Source organism: Somniosus microcephalus, chromosome 1 (genome assembly GCF_052327205.1).
Source record: "Somniosus microcephalus isolate GS21.2 chromosome 1, FLI_Smic_1.0, whole genome shotgun sequence".
Classification (NCBI taxonomy): domain Eukaryota; kingdom Metazoa; phylum Chordata; class Chondrichthyes; order Squaliformes; family Somniosidae; genus Somniosus; species Somniosus microcephalus.
The window spans coordinates 262245738-262258625 of NC_140987.1; the positions used below are offsets into that span (position 1 = coordinate 262245738).

The window sequence follows — 12888 nt, forward strand, 5'->3', positions numbered from 1 at the left end:
AAGGAATAGAAGTCCAAAGATGTGCGGGTTAGGATGATTGGCTATGATAAATTGACCCTTAGTGTTAGGGGGATTAAATACGTGGGGTTACGGGGATAGGGTGGGATATGTGTCGGTGCAGGCTCGATGGGCCGAAATGGCCTCTATCTGCACTGTGGGGTTTCTGTGATTTCTGTGATCTGTGATCTGTGATATGCTAAATAACAACAGAAAATGTTGGAAAAACTCAGCAGGCCAGGCAACATCCGTGGAGAGAAAAAAGAGTCAATGTTTCGGGTCAAACCCTCTGTCAAGACTGGAAAAGCACAGGAAATGAAATAGATTAAAAGGCCGGGCTGGGAGAGAACAAAAGAGAAGTGAAGAGACATTAAGAGGTATTCAAAACGAGACGAGATGGTGATAGAACTAGTGGAGACAAAAGACAGCTCTAGATTAGGTGTGAAATGCGCTGGCAGAATGGGAGACAGCTGCCATGTGGGAGAGAAAGAAAAGGGGGGGAAAGGGCCAAAACAAAGGTGTGGATAAAAAATAAGTAAAAATGTAATGGGGGCCGAGATTATGATCTGAAATTGTTGAACTCGATATTGAGTCCGGAAGGCTGTAAAGTGCCTAATCAGCCTGCTGAGTTTTTCCAGCATTTTCTGTTGTTATTTCGGATTTCCAGCATCTGCAGTATTTTGCTATCGTAGAAGGATATGCTGCTAGGTTTAGATGAAGAGGGTGGGAGGAGGCTCGTGTAGAACATAAACACCGGCATAGACCTGTTGGGCCGAATGGCCTGTTTCTGTGCTGCACTTTCTATGTAATTCTATGTAGTCACATTTCAGAACGTGTCCAAGTAGCCATTATTCATGCATAAGGTGACACTGTGAAATGTCTATTCAACTGCGGGGGCATCATAGCCAAGCTCAGCTCTGTCCTCACCCAACATTTACATGGCTTATTGTCTTTCCTCATACTCTCTGCTGTTGGCATTGTTAACCATTCCATTCTCCTCCACAATCCATCTCTGAGGTACTGCTCTCTCAAGATTCCAATCCCTTGTCACAACAAAAACACAACACCTGCTCTAATGAATGCTCCTCCCATTCCTGTACAGCACAGACTGAGGCTCCAACTGGGACTCTTTCGTCTTCCTCATTGTCATGCTGGCCCTCATCCAAAAGCGTGGCGTCAGCTGCTCATGTACACTAATGGCCTCCCTTCAATCCTATCATTACCCCCAAGAAAAAAAGAATCTTTATCTAAAAAGAACAATAATATGCCACCACAACATTGTCCTGTTTCCACTTCCTGTACCAGATATCCTTTGTTAGCTTCTGCCAAATTAATGGTAGTTTTATACCATGGGCTCATGCTGACTAGGAACTGGATTGAGACTGCATAAATTAATTTTACACAGGACCCCTTCATCCGTTGGCGACCAAAGACATCCATCACATTAGTCTGGCATGGATTTGAGCCCAGCTCTCAAGGAGAAAGGCCAGCGGTTGGTTCAGTCCACCAAGCAGTCTCTCCAGACTTAATATTTCACATGCATATAGGCAGATAGAGACACAAACATCCACAAATATATGGGCATTACTAAAAACTATCTAAGTCCACTTTTGCCAAAATTGGTTTAAAGTTTCAAATGGTACTTTGACCGTCCAAATTTTCCAATGGACAGCTAACATCCCAATGAGCTTTGCTTTTCTTTCCTGCAAATCAAATCACAAATTCCCCCAAAATGAAACTGATTAATGATCAACATATTTACGTGTGCAGTGGGTTCCATCATTAGGAGTGAACGACTCCATGTTGTTGGATGGTCTGTATCCTTCATTACACGTACAGTAATAGCTGCCATGTGTGTTGTAACAAGTCGTATAGTCCCCACAGATCTTTTCAGCCCCAATATTGCATTCATCTTTATCTAAAAAGAACACATTCAAAAAAATATATTAATCTGTCATATCTTAATAGAAAAAACGTGCACCACATCAGCATACTGATTGAGCCAAACCATAGATTTTCAATTGTTCTGTTTTTCTGGCTGCTTGCATAATAACAAGAGATATGAATGAATTATATGGTCATATATTTCCCAAATGGAAATGTGGTGAAAAAAACTTGAGTGGCTGTACATGTGTCAGTTGGTAGCACTCTTGCCCCTAAATCACAAGGTTGTGGGTTCAAGTCCCACTCCAGAGGCTTGAGCATAGAATCTAGGCTGACACTCTCAGTGCAGTACTGAGGGAGTGCTGCATTGTCAGAGATGCTGTCTTTCAGATGAGACGTTAAACCGAGGCCCTGTCTGCCCTCTTAGGTGGATGTAAAAGATCCCATGGCACTATTTCGAAGAAGAGCAGGAGAGTTCTCCCCTGGTGTCCTGAACAATATTTATCCCTCAACCAACATCACTAAAAGAGATTATCTGGTCATTATCACATTTGTGGGAGCTTGCTGTGCGCAAATTGGAGTTATTCCCGGTGTCCTGGCCAATACTTATCCCTCAACCAACATCACTGAAACAGATTATCTGGTCATTCATCTCATTACTGTCTTAGTGTCCTAGCTGCGTACAAATTGGCTGCTGCGTTTCCTACATTACAACAGTTCAACAAGTGCTTCATTGGCTGTAACGGGCTTTGGGCCATCCTGAGGTTGTGAAAGGAGCTATATAAATGCAAGACTTTCTTTCCTTCAGTTTTTAGTAACCCCCATCAGTTGGGTGCAGAGTTAGGTCGGCAATAGCCCGGGAGCAGATCTCCTGCTTGCCCTTGGTATGGTGCTTGCCCCAAAGTGATCTCAAAAAGTGGAAAGAACAGATATTATTGCAACTTTTAGAGGAAAAGTGGACAACCAGGAATCTTGACTGATTCTCCCAATCGGCTGTCGTAACTTCAGCCGAAGACAAGTGGAAACTCCGGATGCGGGTGGAGTTGAGTTTCCCGCTCAAGGTTGCTGCAGCCGATTGGGAGGAGCCCTGAGGAAATTCCCGGCGAATAAGTATCTAAAGCAGAGAAAGATACAGGAGAGAGCATGGCAATGGCATTCATTTTGGATTGCTCCAGCAAATAACCTGCAAGGATACAATGGGCCAACTAGCCCAACTATGCTGTAAACTTCTACGATTCTACAGTAATGTTAAATACCTTACAAAACAAACAACAAAAAAGTATACCAGCAAAATAATAAACCTGACTTCAAATTTCTTTCATTGTTCCCCTGCCTCAAAAAAATGAAGTAAAAATGTCATGTCTGATTGTATGACCTAATCTAAAACGCAGCAGCCATTTACATGGACATGTTCATCACTGGTAACACTAAAAGAAAAGAAAGACTTGCATTTATATAGCACCTCTCACCACATCAGGGTGTCCCAAAGCGCTTTACAGCCAGTGAAGTAATTTTTTGAAGTATAGTCACTGTTGTAATGTAGGAAACGCGGCAGCCAATTTGCACACAGCAAGCTCCCACAAACAGCAACGTGAGAATGACCAGATAATTTGTTTTAGAGATGTTGGTTGAGAGATAAATATTGGCCAGGACACCAGGGGAGAACTCTCCTGCGCTTCTTCGAAATAATACCATGGGATCTTTTACGTCCACCTGAGAGAGCAGACGGCGCCTTGATTTAACGTTTCATTCGAAAGAGGGCACCTCTGACAGTGCAGCACTCCCTTGGTGTTACCACTGGAGTGCCAGCCTAGATTATGCGCTCAAGTCTCTGGAGTGGGGTTTGAACCCACAACCTTCTGACACAGAGGCGGACATCCAAGACAAAATAAAGTTAATGAGATCATGGTGCATGGCTTAACATGGCTTAGCTTCAGCAGTAGTAATCCAATTCTGCTGTATTAGTCCACTTGTTAGACAATGTGATGTGATGACAATATACCAAACGAACTTCCAGCAAAACAGCCATCTTCCACTAGACAGTGAGCAGAGTTACGGCACACACCTCTCCATAACTGAACACACCTGTGCTATCTAGATATTGGTAACTTGAATGTTAATCGTGTACTATTGTCATAGTGCAAGCTCAGCTTTGTGTTATCAAGATCTGCCATTGCTAGATCGTAACATTAGACTAAAGGCCTGACAGACAGAGTGCTTTGTCTGGCTTCAGCCTTCAAGCTTCTGTCGTGCATAGGCCTTAAATGTATCAATTATTATTTCCCCAAATGTCTTACCATGGCAGAAACTAATTCCATTTCCAAAGAATCCATAGTCACAGGTGCAAGTTTGCGAGCCATCCTTGATCTTGCAAGAAGCTTTAAGGTGACAGGTGGAACAAACATCTGGCTTTACTCCTGGTGCTGCAGCTGCTACATAGAGAGAAAATCCAGTCACTCAACACTAAATTGTACTTGAACCCTCACTTTTCTCCTCCTGAAGGCAATGACTCCTACTGCTATACAATTCCACTTCACCCAAGAGCTCACTCTATGTATGTTGGACCGATTTTAAATTCAGGACACCTTTTTCAACAAAAATAAATCTTACCTGTGTTAGAGTTTCAGAGTTCTGGCCAATTAACCCTTTCACTCTTAAGTTCCGAAAGATTTGACTTGAGATGTATTGGTGACAGTGATCATACTTTATTCAGCGTAAGCGAGACTTGATATATTACAGTATCTGAACAGTAGCTAAACGAGGCGCAATCATGCGTTATATTACTCATTGTGCCCTGGGTAGAAGGCCACGATCTCCACGACTCCACCTCGCCGGCCCGTGCCCCCAGGCTTCTTTATCCGGTCGGTGTGACACATGTGGCTCCTCCACCAGCCCGTCCCACCTTGGCCCATCTGTTGGATTGTCCCCAAGCACTCAGCCGAATACCTCCACACACTTTGCGTCTGAGGGAGCCCTTCCTATATCTCTTCTATACAGCAAGATCGACGGAGACCAATTAACCCAATCATTGACTTACACCTGAATTCCACTATCCAATTACAGGGCTGCCACGTACCCACTGATCCGCCTGTCCATGCCAGGTCATCACCTCATGACCCCCTGACATCATCTGTTTCTCACTCCTAGACCCTTATCAGCTTGTTACCATATCGATGTCAGTGCCTGGCTCAAACGAGACTTGATGTCCTTGGTAATTAGTTACCTTTTCTGAGAATGACGAAGTTTCCTTTGTCTCTTATCTTGGTCTCTGGAATCCTACCAATTAGCCTTGAGGTCTCTAGAGCAGCTGCTCTGCTGTTTTGTTCTGTTAAGAATATGCTGAGGCCTGTCTTTTAATTTTGGTCAAGGAAGGCCCATAAGCCTTGGTTCCCTCCATCTTACCTCCATCTGCCCAGAGCATTTCAAAACAAGGTTAAAAGTATGATTATAATCGTACAGCGATTACATGATAAAATCTTTAACCTACAATTAATAATAGTATCATTTGATTTAGCCCCCCCCCCCCATGTTAGTTGGTAGGAGAATCCGAAGTGGGGAGTTCCCAGCTTTCTCTGAGCAGCCTGCAGCGGTTCCTTTAAGGACTGCTCGTTAGTCAATGCACACCTGGTACCAATATGCGGAGCCTGCGAGGTGCACAGGAGGGCACCTGAGTCGTCCAGGTGTCGGCTCTGACCAACATGGCAGTAGGGAGTGGGACTGGAGCAGAAGCTTCAGCCACTTGTAGCAAAATTTGACCCCTGTGAGTTTTTAAAAATTCATTCACAGGATGTGGGCGTCGCTGGCAAGGCCAGCATTTATTGCCCATCCCTAATTACCCTTGAGAAGGTGGTGGTGAGCCGCCTTCTTGAACTGCTGCAGTCTGTGTGATGAAGGTACTCTCACAGTGTAGTTAAGTAAGGAATTCCAGGATTTTGACCCAGCGACGATGAAGGAACAGCGATATATTTCCAAGTCAGGATGGTGTGTGACTTGGAGGTGGTGGTGTTCCCATGCGCCTGCTGCCTTTGTCCTTCTAGGCGGTACAGATTGCGGGTTTGGAAGGTGCTGTCGAAGAAGCCTTGGCAAGTTGCTGCAGTGCATCTTGTAGATATTACACACTACAGACACAGTGAACTGATGGTGGAGCGAGTGAATGTTGAACATAAGAACATATGAATTAGCAGCAAGAGTAGGCCATATGGCCTCTCATGCCTGCTCCACCATTCAATAAGATCATGGCTGATTTTTGACCTCAATTCCACTTTCCCGCCCAATCTTCATATCCCTTGATTCCCCTAGAGTCCAAAAATCTATCGATCTCAGCCTTGAATACACTCAACAGTTCAGCATCCACAGCCCCTTGGGATAGAGAATTCCAAAGATTCACAACCCTTTGAGTTAAGAAATTCCTCCTCATCTCAGTCTTAAGTGGCAAACCCCTTATCTTGAGACTATGCCCCCTAGTTCTAGACTCTCCCACCAAGGGAAACAACCTCGCAGCATCTACCTTGTCAATCCCCCTCTGAGTCTTACATGTTTCAATGAGATCACCTCTCCTTCTAAACTCTAGAGAGTATAGGACCAATCTATTAATCTCTCCTCATAGGACAACCCTCTCATCCCAGGAATCAATCTAGTGAACCTTCGTTGCACCACCTCCAAGGCAAGTATATCTTTCCTCAGATAAGGAGACCAAAACTGTGCACAGTACTCCAGGTGTGGTCTCACCAAAGCCCTGTACAATTGTAGTAAGACTTCCTTACTCTTGCACTCCAACCCCCTTGCAATAAAGGCCAACATGCCATTTGCCTTCCTAATTGCTTACTGTACATGCATGCTAACTCTCTGGGCTGGATTTTGTTACTGGAGGCGTGTAGGAGGCGGGACTATAACTTTTGGGGTTGTAGTCCCACCTCCGTCGAGTTGTGGCCAACCCACGCAATTTTGACTTGATTGACCTTGTTGAGCCCGTCCAGCGGGCTCAGCAGGCCAATTAAGGGCCACCCGGCAACAGGTGACGTCACAGATTGACATTTCATCTGTCAAGAGCTTTTGACAGATGAACTATCAGCATTTGACAGCTCTCTGAAGCTGTCAAACACTGACAATCTGTACTCCAAGTTAATTCCTTCCTCTCAGGCTGATTTAGAGATCTCTCCAGAACAGAAAGCAGAATGCTGCAACTTTTGACAGCTCGCGGCCATTCTGCTTTCTGTGCCGGTGAGATGAGGGACTCCCAAGATCTGAAGGAAGGAAGGCTGTAAAGGTAAGTAAAACTTATTTAAACACTTTACCCACACCAAACACACTTACCTCTGCACTCATGCACCCATCACTCACCTGAACACCGGACATCTCGAACCCTCCAAGCCCTTCAGCCCGACGGTCCGCCTCGCTAACTTGGCGTGGTTTGGAGCCGTCGGGAATCCCACACTTCAGGAATAAAAATAGGGATTAGGCTAAAAACTGCCTGTTAACTACCTGTTAACAGGCAGTTAATTGTCACTAATCCCCTTCCTGCCTCGGGGAGGCGGCTCCCAGCACAGGTCGGGTATCCGCCTCCTTTGAAACTGGCATGGAGGCGGGTTGGGGGTGGAATGGGTTCGTGCCCCCCGATTTCGCGATTTTAACCCCCACATGCCTCCAATCCCGCCTCCACAGCCCAATGAAAATCCTGCCCTCCGTGTCTCCTGTACTGGGACACCTAAATCTCGCTGAACACCAACATTTAATAGTTTCTCAACATTTAAAAAAGATTCTGTTTTGCTATTCTTCTTACCAAAGTGAATAACCTCACATTTCCCCACATTATACTCCATCTGCAGCCTATTGCCCACTCACTTAACCTGTCTATATCCCTTTGCAGGCTCTTTGCGTCCTCCTCACAGCTTGCTGTCCCACCTAGCTTTGTATTGTCAGCAAACGTGGATACATTGCACTCGGTCCCTTCATCTAAGTCATTAATATAGTTTGTAAATAGCTGAGGCCCAAGCACTGATCCTTGCGACATCCCACTAGTTACAGCCTGCCAACCTGAAAATGACCTGTTTATCCCTACTCTCTATTTTCTAACTGTTAACCAATCCTCTATCCATCCATGCTAATATATTATCGCCAACCCCATGAGCCCTTATCTTGCATAACAACCTTTATGTGGCACCTTATCGAATTCCTTTTGGCAATCTGAATATACTGTGGCAAAGCCACCAAGGGACTCCTATATGACTGTATAACTGCCTTTAACAGAGTGCTACAGCACCTAGGTTTGTTTACTGTATGTAACTAGCCAGTTCTGGGTAAGTCCCAGAACCGGCGCGATGACGTCATCACGTTGGTCACGTGACGTCCCGAACGGCGGGAAACGTGATGACGTCATGACGTCAGACTGGGAGGTTCCCAGTTCAGAGCTCGTGAAGCCAGCATTAAGTAAAGACCTGTTGATTGTTTCTCCTGCATGCCATTGTTTGTTCTCTAGTTTACATTAAACTTCGTTTTATTATCAGACTGACTCGACCTCAGTACTTCAGTTAGGGACCTGTCGATTCCTACATTGGTGACCCCGAAGCTTCACGGACGATATTCGCGGAGGATGCGCAGAACAAAACGATGGATGTTAATGCAACGACCTTGAAGCTCCCTCAATTTTGGGAACAACAGGCGGCCTCCTGGTTCGTCCAAGCGGACGCTCAGTTCCAGCTTCGGAACATCGTGCTGGATCAGACCTGTTATCTTTACGTGGTCTCTGCACTGGACAGCGCAACGGCTTCGAGGATCATCAGTCTGCTGGAGACCCCGCCCGTGGATAACAAGTATGATACGCTTAAGGCGCGACTAATGCAGGTTTTCGGCCTCACGAAAGCGGAGCGCGCGCGACATTTACTCACACTGCCCGGGTTAGGCGACGCCAAGCCATCTGAGCTGATGAGCCAGATGCTCACGCTCCTTGGTTCTGAGCCGCAGTGTTTTCTGTTTTGGCAACTGTTCCTGAGCCAGCTCCCCGAGCAGGTGCAAACAGCCCTCGCCAGGTCGGAGGCTACGGACGGTGTAGCACCCGTGGCCGAAGCCGACACCATTTATGCGGTGATGCAGCAGTACTGCGCCACCTCGAAGCATCGCACGCCGAAGAACCCCGACTTGGCGCCTCCACCATCCGCAGGCCAATGGATTATGTGAGCGTTTTCATCGGCCCTTGAAGGCGTCGCTGCGGGCCAGCCTCCAGGGGACCGCATGGATGGACAAGCTGCCTTGGGTGATGCTCGGGTTACGCACAGCGCCTAAAGAGGACCTGCAGGCATCAGCTGCCGAACTGGTTTATGGCCAACCGCTCCGGGTGCCCGGCGAGTTTCTTCCATCACCAACACGTCCTTGGTCGGCGGCCGAACAACTGCAGGCTCACCGGAATGCAGCTCAATCTTTTCGGCCCATTCCGACGTCACATCACGGGTTGCCTGCGTCTCGCGTTCTGCCGGAGCTTATGCGGGCTAAATTTGTTTTTGTCAGGCATGACGCCCACCATAGTCCTCTCACGCCTCCATATACGGGCCCTTTCCAGGTACTGCAGGCAGGCACCAAGAGCTTTTTAGTGGACGTCGGGGCAAGCCTGACCACATTTCCGTGGACCGCCTCAAGGCCGCACACCTGGACCTCGAGCGACCGGTCGAGGCAGCGCAGCCACGGCGTCATGGGCGGCCACCCGTGGCCGCCACGCCTGACCAGACTGTTCCGCAGACCAGCTCATCATCTACTCAACCCATTCCTCTCCGGGAATATCAGAGTTGTTTGAACAGGCTCGTCCGACCTCCTCTGCGATTGACTTTTGAGGTTAAAGACATTTCTGGGGGGGCGCATGTGGCAAAGCCACCAAGGGACTCCTGTATAATTGCCTTTAACAGAGTGCTACAGCACCTAGGTTTGTTTACTGTATGTAAATAGCCAGTTCTGGGTAAGTCCCAGAACCGGCGCGATGATGTCATCACGTTGGTCACGTGATGTCCCGAACGGCGGGAAACGTGATGACGTCATGACGTCAGACTCGGAGGTTCCCAGTTCAGAGCTCGTGAAGCCAGCATTAAGAAAAGACCTGTTGATTGTTTCTCCTGCATGCCATTGTTTGTTCTCTAGTTTACATTAAACTTCGTTTTATTATCGGACTGACTCGACCTCAGTACTTCAGTTAGGGATCTGTCGATTCCTACAATACTACATCCACTGATTCCACTTTATCTACCCTGCTAGTTACATCCTCAAAAAATTCTAATAAATTTGTTAAACACGATTCCCCTTTCATAAAACCGTGTTGACTCTGCCTAATCATATTGTGATTTTCCAAGTTACCACTTCCTTAATAATGGATGCCAGCATTTTCCCGACAACTGATATCAGGCTAACTGACCTGTAGTTCCCTGTTTTCTCTCTCCCTCCTTTCTCCTTCTTGAAGGGGGTGAATGGGGTGCCAATCAAACGGGCTGCTTTGTCCTGGATGGTGTCGAGCTTCTTGAGTGTTGTTGGAGCTGCACTCATCCAGGCAAGTGGAGAGTATTCCATTACACGCCTGACTTGTGCCTTGTCGATAGTGGAAAGGCTTTGGAGAGTCAGGACGTGAGTCACTCGTCACAGAATACCAAGCCTCTGACCTGCTCTTGTAGCCACGGTATTTATGTGGCTGGTCCAGTTAAGTTTCTGGTCAATGGTGACCTCCAGGATTTTGATGGTGGGGGATTCAGCGATGATAACGCCGTTGAATGTCAAGGGGAGTGTGAGCTTATACATGCTATTTTAAAGCAGTAATGTAAAGAGAACAAATATCCAACACATTGTAAAGCAGAAAGTCTTGTAAGCACAGCCTGGGCTGATCTTTATCCCTGTGATTCCTCTCTGTGCCTGCATGGCATAATGCCCCTATTTTTCTTATCTAGGCAACTGTGGCAATTATCCCCTGCCCTCCAAATGCACTTCACCTGAAGACTGCACCTGGTGTTGATTCCCCATGTGGTTAGGATTTGGAATGCACTGCCTGATAGGGTGGTGGATACAGATTCAATAGTAACTTTCAAAAGGGAATTGGATAAATACTTGAAGGAGAAAAAATTGCAGAGCTATGAGGAATGAGTGGGGGAGCGGGACTAACTGGATTGCTCTGTGAAAGAGCCGGCGCAGATTCAATGGGCAGAATGGCCTCCTTCTGTGCTGTACTATTCTATGAAACACTGCTGGAGATCGATGAGAGCATTTATCTCATATATACAATTATCATAGGCTTTTAGCACTTGAGAGCCAGTCTGTAGTGGCTTCACTGGGAAAGTTTTCAATAGTTGGAATAATTTATCAAGCAATGCAATAGTGCTGAAAGCATTGAGGTTGTTCAAAATAAAATTAGATGCCATGATGGGAGAGTTGTGTACTGACAATGATCTTCAATGCCCTTTGCTCATCCCTGACTTTAAACAACAAAAAACTCATTTGTAAATGTTCGACTAAAGCTTCAATAGTCTTTATTGTTGATACTCCTCCATTCATAAAATGCCTCATTCCATCACGTTGCAGCTGCTGCTACTACAACTTGTATTTATGTAGCCCCTTCAATGTACAAAAATGCCCCAAGGCGCTCCACAGAGGCATGAGGAGCAAAACCAGACACAGAGCCAAAGGAGGAGATATTAGGAGGGGTGACCAAAAGCTTGGTTAAAGAGGGTTTTAAGGATGGTTTTAAAGGAGGAGAGGGAGGTGGAGAAATGGCGGGCTTTAGGAAGGGAACTCCAGCGAGTGAGACATTAAGTGGCTGACGGCATGGTCACCAATGGTGGGATTACAAGAAAGACAGGATGGGGAGAGGGATTTAAACACAAGGTTAAGATGTTGAGGTACTAAAAGCCAATGTAAGCCAGCAAGAATGGATTTGATGGGGTGAGCGAGACTTGGTGTGGGTTTGGATATGGGCAGCAGAATTTTGGATGAGCTGAAGTTTATGGAGGGTGGAGGAAGGGAAGCTGACTATGAAAGCATTGGAATAGTCAACTCTGGAGGTTATAAAGGCTTAGATGAGGGTTTCAATGACAGATGGGCTGAGGTGGTGGAGAAATGGATGATGTTACAGAGGTGAACGTAGGCGATCTTTCCAATGAACAGGATAGGAGGTCAGAATCTCAGCTTGTGGTACAATAGGACACAGAGGTTACAAACATTGAGTGCAAGCTGAGACAGCGGTTGGAAGGGGGATGGAATCAACGATGAGGATTTGGAGTTTATATCAGGGCCCCAAGACAATGGCTTTGGTCGTCCCAAAGTTTAGCTCATCCAAGACTGTGTCAGGCAAGCAGTCTGACAACACAGAGGTAGTGCAGAGGTCGAGAAGGGGGGTGGGGAGGGGTCGAGAGGGGTTGGAGAGACTGAGAGAGGGGGTGGGAGTGGTCGAGAGAGGGGGTGGGGAGGGGTAGAGAGAGGGGGTGGAGGGGTAGAGAGAGGGGGTGGGGAGACTGAGAGAGGGGGTGGAGGGGTAGAGAGAGGGGGTGGAGGGGTAGAGAGAGGGGGTGGAGGGGTAGAGAGAGGGGGGTGGAGGGGTAGAGAGAGGGGGTGGAGGGGTAGAGAGAGGGTGGAGGGGTAGAGCGAGGGGGGTGGAGGGGTAGAGAGAGGGTGGAGGGGTAGAGAGAGGGTGGAGGGGTAGAGAGGGTGGAGGGGTAGAGAGAGGGGGTGGAGGGGTAGAGAGAGGGTGGAGGGGTGGAGGGGTAGAGAGAGAGGGTGGAGGGGTAGAGAGAGGGGGTGGAGGGGTAGAGAGAGGGTGTGGAGGGGTAGAGAGAGAGGGTGGAGGGGTAGAGAGGGGGTGGAGGGGTAGAGAGGGGGGTGGAGGGGTAGAGAGGGGGTGGAGGGGTAGAGAGAGAGGGTGGAGGGGTAGAGAGAGAGGGTGGAGGGGTAGAGAGAGGGTGTGGAGGGGTAGAGAGAGAGGGTGGAGGGGTAGAGAGGGGGTGGAGGGGTAGAGAGGGGGTGGAGGGGTAGAGAGAGAGGGTGGAGGGG

At 47.4% G+C, this 12888-nt stretch overlaps 1 protein-coding gene across 1 annotated transcript in view; it reads right to left on the reverse strand.

The window, feature by feature from the left end:
- Positions 1–12888, reverse strand: part of susd1 (sushi domain containing 1) — a 296951-nt gene that overhangs the window by 262320 nt on the left and 21743 nt on the right. The window contains exons 2-3 of the mRNA XM_085984560.1: positions 4179–4310; positions 1760–1915 (exon numbers count right to left, since the gene is read on the reverse strand). Of these exons, the coding sequence (XP_085840686.1) occupies positions 1760–1915; positions 4179–4310 (288 nt within the window). The remainder of the gene's footprint in view (positions 1–1759; positions 1916–4178; positions 4311–12888) is intronic.